The following is a 9,558-nucleotide window of genomic DNA, read 5'->3' as shown; positions in this document are numbered from 1 at the left end:
ATTTATTTAGCTGAAAAGCAGGAGAACAAAAAGCAGTGCACAAAAAGTGTATTATTCGCACCTCAGTCACTTTGCTGTGTGGTTGCTATAGGGTGTTGCTAAGTGGTTGCCAGGATGTTCTCAGTGGTTTTCTAGGTGGTTGCTTAGTGGTGCTTGTCTGTGCAAAACCTAGTAGTCAGTATAATTTTTTAACATTTGCATCAGTCTGATTAAAATGCTGACTTTAAGTACACACATTTGCACTGATCATATTCAAGACCTACCACATGGTAAACAAGCATCGGAGACACTTGGGCTTCTAGCGTAAGCTAATGAAATGCATGTGTAATCGAATATTCATTAGGGTAATGTTTATTAAGAAAACGAGTATTGAGACAGCTAGGTTTATACACCATCTTACAAAACAAACACTGAGTGCAAAGCATGTACAAGCAGAATACTGATACAACATATGTTGAATAAGAAGTTTAAATTATAAATATAATATTTAGCACATGTGGTCACAATATGTACAATCTTTCTATATAAAGTTCTTGAAACCCTTTGTGAATCAATTTATTTCGCCGTTTAGATTACATTACATCAGACAACAACACATTTACATTGTGAAAAGTGCAGATCTAAAACAAAAGACAATGAGGCAATGTGCCACAGGCCTAATATCTACACATTTAATAAAAAACACTTTTCAAGGGTTAATAATGCAATAGACTTCCATGCATATTTACACAGTACCTGAAGCTATGCATAACATTTCTGATGAAGAAATCATTAAAAATCTGAAATTAGTACTCACATAATTTTTTTTTACCTATTTATTTGTTTAAATTATCGTGTATGAATTTTTCTGTATTCATTTTTGAAGAAAAGACCATATGTTTTGTCACTCATCATAGAAATAAAGCTATCTCATGTTAAATTCAAGGCTCAGAAGCACAACAGATAGGGATTAAAGGTAGAGTATAGGCAATTTTCGGAGAGCCTAGCAATAGCGAGCTAGCTTTGAAAGCATAAGATCCCAGCCTCCCTTCAGAGCGTCTCCAAAGCCACGCCTCCTTCAAAACACATGATAATGGCCTGAGAGCAAACAAAAGCTTCACAAGAGACATAACATTACAATAATACTGAGCAAAAACAACTTAATGAGCTCTGACCTGTACCACCTGACTGCTGCAGATTCATTTTAGCATTGATAGTATTGACATTGAAACGCATAAATTCAAGTCTCTTACAATTTGGTGTAGTTATGGCGTGAACACAGCATAAGTTTGTTGTTTTGGTTCAGGAGGAACTGTAAAAGGCAGCTGCTGTTTCGGTTGCGGTGCTCGGTGACTGACGTCTGTCTAACTCTGAATAGCATGAAACGCACTGATGACGTGTGATGTCTGCGCGAGCAGGTGCATGTGTTGACAGGCAGGTAGGACATATGGACATATGGACCGAATTCAATGATTGGACAAACATTTCATAGTCCTATGCCTTCCACAGACGATATATATACATGTAAATACATTTAGACCACTTAACTTAGTAATTGCTATCAGGATGCAAAGAGACTTTCAACCAGCATAACAAAACATGTTTCTGGAACAAATCACCTACCCTGCCTTTAAGACGTTTCACATGACTTGGATCAGGCTTCAGCGCACCACATGAAGAGTGTTGCAGATTGCATCACAGAGGGGTGATTTGACAAAGTTGCTTTGTAGCATAAAAGCAGGAAATGTGCAGAATGAACAGTGAATATTACATTAATAAGAAACAACTTGTTGAATGTAGGTTCCTGAAACTTTCAACCTAAGCTCACTGGAAAAACGTGCCTGTGGCGACATTTCCGCAAAAAGATGTTTCGTGACACTTTCAAAGCGATGAAATGTCCAGTGAGTTGTGCTAAAAGAATGTTCAGTCTCTATCTGAAACTGATTGTGAATCTGGCAATGTTTTATTTAGATGGTTGTTGTAAGTATTACGGCAGTTTGTAAATTAAATGTCAGGTGAGTGCCACTAAATGGTAAATCGCGTTTGAAAATAACATACGCCATTTCAGTTGAAAACTGCAATGAGTTGTGTGTATAGGTATGTTTTAAAGTTTTTAAAAAAAGAAGTATGTTTTTCCAGTGATGCTATGTAGGAAACTTCACTCTCTTGGGATGTTTTGATGAATCTGACTTATTGTGATTCCCAGTGAATTCCTTCCAAACTGTGTTTCTTGACTTTTAGAAGAGTCAAGAGGATATATTTTGCACCATCCCATTATAAACAGATTGAGAGCAGTCAGAGTTTTAGAGCCTCATGCACTCCCATAGCCGAGAGTCGACGGTTGATGTTTCGATAACGGCAGCGTAACAAGTCTTTATAAGTTGAACGCAGGTCTCGGTTGAAGAAGGCGTAGATGAAAGGGTTCATGAGCGAGTTGGTGTAGCCCAACCACAGCAGTACCCGCTCCAGCCAGACAGGGGCGCAACTGCAAAGCAGCCCGCAGATAAACGGCCGCGCTGTGGTGAAGAGGAAAAACGGCAACCAGCAGAATGAAAAAATTCCCATGATCACCCCAAGAGTGGTGGCCGCCTTCTGCTCCCGCCTGAAAATCGAGGCGCTCCGACGTTCACGGTTCAACAGGCAGGAGAGGGTGGAAAACTCCTCGGTAGCTGCAGGGTTCTTCATCCCTTGCATGCAGAGCCCCTCTACGGTGGCCAACGCTGGTTCAGGACAGGCCATCTGAATTGGGGGAAGTGCGGCAAAGTGGTGTTTGGCCCCACTTTTGCGGGCAGCTTTGAAAATCTTGTAATACATGAAAAGCATGACCACCATTGGGATGTAGAAGGCCACAGCTGTGGAGTAGAGGGTGTAGCCCACATCCTGGCTGATCAGACACACTCCCGCAGTGTTGACGTTCTGAGCCCAACCGCAGAATGGTGGCAGAGTGATGGATGCAGACACCAACCATACGCCGACTATCATCTTGGCCATAAGCTGTCCATTCTGTCTCGCTGGGTAGGTCAAAGGGCGAGTGATTCCAAGGTATCTGCGGAAACAGAGGATAACGCGTTTAATGAGGTAACTTCATATGACATGTTTCACGTTTTAGCAGAGAACTGCATTCCTCAAAATGACTGAACCCAAAGATCTCACACCTACCCTGGTATAATCCAGATATGGCTCAAAATTCCTCAAAAGCGCCAGACCCAAGAAATTCCTAATGACCTGAATTTTGCCAACAAACACAAGACGTTGTGTTCACAGCTAAATCTCTGGTATGTCAGACAATCCAACTAACCAAACAACTCGGCCAACAAAAGTAGCATCCGAATATGCCTATATCCCTACCATATAGTGGGGGAGAAACAGTGTGTGAAATGTGTCCAAAAGTCCAAAATCACAGTATTCATAAATTCATAATAGGCGTAAAGTACCAGGATGACCTACTACTACTGCTGAGATTCTGAGTAGTAAATCAACTGACAGCGAAAGGCACACGACCTGCGTTCCTCACCAAATGTAGTACCTACTCAGTTTTCTGGACGCTCAATTGGATTCATATACATATAAGAACAGTATTGGATTGGGTTCACAATCAGTTGTTCTTTCTTTACGAATGCACTCAGTGTCAAGGGAAAAAGTTTCAGTTGGCTTTGTCAAAATGTTTCAGACAGCATTAGCATTTTCACTCTAGTCTAGATGGCTTCAAAAGCTTTCAAAAAGAAATAGGGATTATAAATATGTAATGTTTGCATTAGCAGTAATTCTCGCTGCATCTCTCTCTTCTCTGTAATGTCACCATGTAATGCTTATAGGTATACCTTTGGACATGAAAGAAGGAATATAGCCTGTTACAGATGTTTCTGATCTCATTGTCCACATCATTAGTGTCGAGACTGAAACACACGTCTAAAGTTTACAGTTGGAGCTGTGGCTTGGGGGTTATTGTGATCCAACATGTTTAGCTTTGGTGACACGAGTTTGAATAAAAATAAATCAAAAATAAGCTATATTTAAAAAATAAAAAAAAATAAAAAAAAATCACATTCTCTAGAGATTTTCCCACAAATCACTGCATTCATTCATCAAAATCTGATTTCATCAAAATCTGTTTCACTGCAGTGAGCATTTCAAAAGACTTCAGTGTAACTAAAGATTCTATAAATTTTGAATAGCATATACGGTACATTGGCTTCTCTTTACCTTCTAAAGCAGAAAGTCTCTATACCCTTGCCCACCTCTAAAAATAAAAGCTTTCATTTCACGCATGAGAATCCCTCTGATCAAGAAAGGGCTTAGAGACACACTTATTGGACCGGACACTTAAGGTAGGTAAAACCTTTCATACACCTACACAGAAACTCCATATAAATCGCTGAACCATGAAACCATTTTATATTAGTTGCTAAACTGCTCTCTTGAACTTTTTTAATTTTGTTTATTATACAGACAATTAAAACATAATGAGTTAAAGATGTCGAATATAATTGGGAGGTTATATTAAAGGTAAATTAGAAATTATACTTTATTTATTTACTTTTAAAAAAGGTTTGTTCAAATAACCCTACAGTACATATGAGCCATAGTATTAGTGAAAGCCTCTTCATGTCATCATCAAATACTGTGCTTTCATATCAATCAGCAGGGTAGCATCTTTTGATGTTGAGTACTGTCTACACTCCAGTTTGCTCTTTCTGCCTCCTGTCATACTGGATGAAATACAGCACACTTGCAGAAGCCTCTCAGAAAACAGGAATAACTAGATTAAAAACAGTAGTGAAATGCGAGATGAACAATGTAGTCTAGGGGCACTTCTCAAGATTGGACGGCTGATGCTAACAGCGGCAGGTCAAGCAAATGAGCGGAAGTTACTGTGATTCTTAAAGAGTCAGACAAGATTTGAGAACCAGCAAAAGGATTACAAGGGACTGCAAGGACAGACATTGGTAGTTACGAAACCCAAGCTTTGAATGCCATATTTGGTCATTAGAGACAGTGCACCAGACAAAAGCAGCTAATGCTAAACGTAAGATTAACAAGCTTTCATTCAGACAGACAGGTGGATGAATGCGTTTCATTCTGAGTATCATCAGAAAGCACTTAAGTCAGTGTCTATGTACTTCAGTCATGGGCATGATGTAATCACAGCATAACATTCGCTGCTGCTGTAATTGATATCGAAAACAACATTTGCTGTTGCAAAACCCATTGAGTTAAGGCATCATAGGTGTACTCCACCTCAAAAACTAAGGTAAACTCCAAAAGCTTGCCAAATAAAAATAATCAAATGTGTCCATAACAGAGTCCATAACTATTTTAATATTTTTGGTTAAAATTAGCAATACTGTTTTTATAGGGGCTTTCACAGCGGAGGAACCTTTTCATAGTTCCTAGAACTATTGGCGAAAGTACCCGGATTTTGGCGCGTTCACACCGCAGGAACTAGGAACTATTTTAGTTCTAGGAAATATTTTGGGGAGAATAATTTAGCTCCTACTTCAGAGTCGGGTCTAAACCAGCACTTATAGGAACTACAGTGACGTTAGTGTACGCTGATTGGCCAAACGCACGTGAAACACCAGCACCCGCCATTTTTTAAAAGGCTGTGTAAACACACAGATTATAGCCTATATATTTACTTCACAAACTAACTCTACGAACATGGAAAACAGTGATAGATGGGCCTCTTAAACTTTACGCTGAGGAGAAAATCCAACGCAACTTTGAGGGGACCAAGCAAAACATGATTATGTACTTCTGCTCAGCTAGCAACACTGGACATCAACCACACGGCTTACTAACTTTTCATTACTGTCTACTTTCTATGTATAATAGTTATATCTAATAACATATTAATTAGACTGTTAGTCAGATCGTAAACTAATGAACACGGAGAATGCAAGCACTGTGTTTTAAGGCTCTGGCGTTCTCAGCGTGGTCAAAATAAAAGTCACAACAACAACTGCGGGTTACGTCACTTCTGAGTTCCTACTGGCGGTGCGAATGCAACCAGTAAACGTTCCTAGGGGAACCATTAGTTCAAGGGAACCAATCTGGTGGTTAGTTCCTAAAACTATGTTCCAAGAACTATCTGGTGCGAAAGCCCCTTATGCTTGAGTATTGCGCTGTTAGCTTAGCAACATGCTAATAGCAATTATAAATCGCAATCTAAATTGATTTTAAATAAGTCAAATGCAAGTCTTCTGAGTGGAACACCATTTGTATGCCGTTTGTAGCATTCCAAATGAGATTGCATGACAATTAGGAAGTTCACTTAGAAGGAAGCTGTCTATTGCTGAAGCTGGCAACTAAGCAGCTCAGTAGGTTTTGGAACTCATGTTATGTTGTAGCAGCTGATTGTCTGAAGCTAGCACAAAGCAAGAGTTTTTTTGTAGCATGAAGGGAAGAAAAAAGTGAAAAAACAGATCAAAGCAAAATTGAAGGTCTTAATATGACAGGATTGTTATGGGTGGTAATGTTTAGATTACATCAATATTACTGAATTTGCACCGCAGCATTCAGTTATGTGTAATGAAAAGCACTCTTGAACCGTCAAATGTATCAGAGCAAATTAACTTGAGAGAACAGCAGTAGTCGAGAACAAAGAAAGAAAAAATCTGAGGGGACATTATTAGAGATCTGTACTTTCAGTATAATCTGACCTTCAAACCCCTTAAGTGAATAGTTTTATTAAGAGGATCTTTTCAAATTGATAAATTACACTAATTGGATCTTTCATGTCTGTTGTATTTTCGCTTTCACATGCATTCATGAATGGTATTAAGTGTGCAATATATACCTGATTTTACTAGTCATACCCCTTTGAAGAACATATAATTTCATATATGCCGTATACCTAGTTTCTATAGTACTCATTTGGATTGAAGGTTGTTCAGGAACATAAAAACTAGCTCTTGTATTGAAATGAAAAGCCATATTGAAAACAGAAACATCTCCATCAGGTGCATGGAGACTTTATTTGGTTGGTATTTTGTAATTTTAACATTCATCTTCTAATTTAAGCCTTAAAGTTGCCTTAAATAATGACTTCAAGTTGTAGAGAAAACTTTTCACAAAGCTCGTTAAAAGAGAATATTTCTACAGCCATCTATAATCCTTGAATTATTTATCTTCAGCATTTGCAAAATGTACTATTCACAGTATAATTTTAGTGAAGTAGTCAAAGTCTAAACCTGTTTTGCAGCCTTGCAATTTTATAGTCACTCATGAAACAAAGTGTAGGATGGTTGTAAAAACAGGCATAATTCTCAGCCCACCTCCAATCACCAGGCTATTCTACTTCCATGCATCTACAGGTACACATTGCACTGTCCCACGAATGCCAGAAACATTCAGATTTAGGCAGCAGATACACGTTGTCAGGCCAGCGCTTATCATTGAGACTCGTGAAAGGACCTAACATTTTAATCGAATAACCGCTGCCAAGCAGGGTGTTCCAGCACGCAGTCCTCCTCACCTCCTGGGGTTCCAGCTCAGAACTTTATCAAAGAACACCATCAAAATTGCATATGCACCAGGACGCAGCTTCAAAGTCTAGTTCATAGCCTCAAATTACATGGAAGCATTTTTTAATGTTCTGTTTATTTATTTAGGGTTGCTCTTGTGCGTTTTTTTTTTTATATATATATTATTATGGAAATGGATACCCAACATGCTTTTCAGTTTTCATTAAAAAATCATTAATAAACAGTGCAATATTTGCTTAACCAACAGATCAGTAGCTCATGCACTTTCAATTATAAAGGAGACTGGGGATATATTTTAGTATTAGGTTTGGAGTCAAAAATACAATTCCATAAATACTTCCATCATTTAGATTTGAATGTTGATACTCTTAAAACTCTCTAAAATTAGGACATTGTGGATTTTATCCTCCAAAGAACAATTCCATAATTATCATATTTTGCAATAGCAAGTTCAAATTTCAACAAAATAAATGTTTATGACATTAATTTGTGTGTGTGTGTGTGTGTGTGTGTGTGTGTGTGTGTGTGTGTGTGTGTGTGTGTGTGTGTGTGTGTGTGTGTGTGTGTGATGAATAACAGGTTGGGGCAGGTTTTCACACTGATATTGGAGCATGTCAGTGAATATTTCTTACATGGGTTATTTATATAATTCAAAATAAATCATTAAGTTATAATAATAAGTTTTATTTAGGGTATTTTTCAATTAATTGATTGAATAACCTATCTATATATATTTTATACAAAATATAGATTTATATATTTCTGTTGCATATTATTTGAAAATCATAACATCTTGATAACAGCCAAGGATATACAATTCATTGAATATCTATATAGATTTTATACTATATATAGATTTTATATAATTTTGTTGTATATTATTTGAAAATCAGCCAAGAACATAGAATATTCTGAATATCTAAGCTATATAGATTTTATATTATATAGAGAGATTTTTTATAATTTAGTTTTAAAAAATATTTGAATATGAATTGAATTATAAATTATTCTTATTTGAATGATTATTTGAAAACCATAACATCTTGGCTATAGCCAAGCAAAGCATACATAACAAACCCATATTTAAATAATGATATGTTAGGCATTATAACATCTATTAACGTTTGTCAATAAAAAAAGTGTCAAATGATTTGCCAGAACTACATAATGAATTCAATTTCTTTAAAAGAACTAAAACCTTTAAAGAATCTCGAACTCTTCATATGATCTTACCTGTCCACACTGATCACACACAAAGTCATTATTGAAGCCGTGCAGCACATGACATCCATCCCAATAAAGACATTGCAGAAAACCTCCCCAAACAGCCAGACGCCCCCTGTCAGGTCAGTCACTATGGCAAAGGGCATCACGGCTACAGCCACAGAAAGATCAGCTATAGCCAGAGATACAAGCAGATAGTTGGACGGTTGTCTGAGTTTCTTCACGACGCACACCGCAATAACGACCAGAGTATTCCCCATCACAGTGACCGCAGTGATGGTGCTCAGCATCATCCCAATGACCACAGTTTTAGTCAAGTCCAGGTTCAGAGTCTGCTGCTCCCCGCACGACTCATTACTTTTGGGCTCCGCTGTTGTTAATAGAACAGTGGGGGAAAACTCAGTTGTCCCATTGAAAAAGGAGATTTCGGTCTCTCTGGAAAAAGAAACCAGTTCAGCCCCATGTGTCGTGAACATCACTGTATCGAGATTTTGACAGTGAATAAAACTTCCGCGCGCCTGAAGTGGACAGTGAACGTCATGGTGCCTACGAACTTTCCGAGTCCGGCTTCAGCGGTCCGAACAACAAAATACACCCGAGGAGGGTGATGAGAAACACAGAGAACTCTCTCAGCCTCGTTCCGCTGAGTGGGAGAAACAAAACACGGGCTATAAGTAGTTCTGAGAGCCGTTCTGTGAAGAATAGTGAACCTGCCAGTGAACCCTGACAGACGCTAGTGCACAACACTCTTAGCCTACAAAATATAAAATATTAGTTTTGAAATTAAAATATGCTTTCAATTAACGCCACTTAAACACAGCGTTGGTAAAAGAATAGCTATTGATATTAAATAACTTTATGATATCCT

The 9,558-nt window shown here is 38.0% G+C and overlaps 1 protein-coding gene across 1 annotated transcript; it reads right to left on the bottom strand.

Annotated features, from left to right (window-relative positions):
• Positions 1-337: 337 nt before the first annotated feature.
• On the bottom strand, positions 338-9,342 carry LOC307152600 (5-hydroxytryptamine receptor 7). The gene is made up of 2 exons (XM_079861378.1): positions 8,700-9,342; positions 338-3,025 (listed from the first exon to the last, which is right to left on the bottom strand). The coding sequence occupies exons 1-2, from the start codon at positions 9,164-9,166 to the stop codon at positions 2,275-2,277; spliced, it is 1,218 nt and encodes a 405-aa protein (XP_079717504.1). The 5' UTR covers positions 9,167-9,342; the 3' UTR covers positions 338-2,274.
• Positions 9,343-9,558: the final 216 nt, after the last annotated feature.

This window comes from Squalius cephalus (genome assembly GCF_949319135.1).
Source record: "Squalius cephalus genome assembly, chromosome: 24".
Classification (NCBI taxonomy): Eukaryota; Metazoa; Chordata; class Actinopteri; order Cypriniformes; family Leuciscidae; genus Squalius; species Squalius cephalus.
The sequence above is the reverse complement of the archived record's forward strand: the minus strand, read 5'-3'. Positions and strand labels throughout refer to the sequence as shown.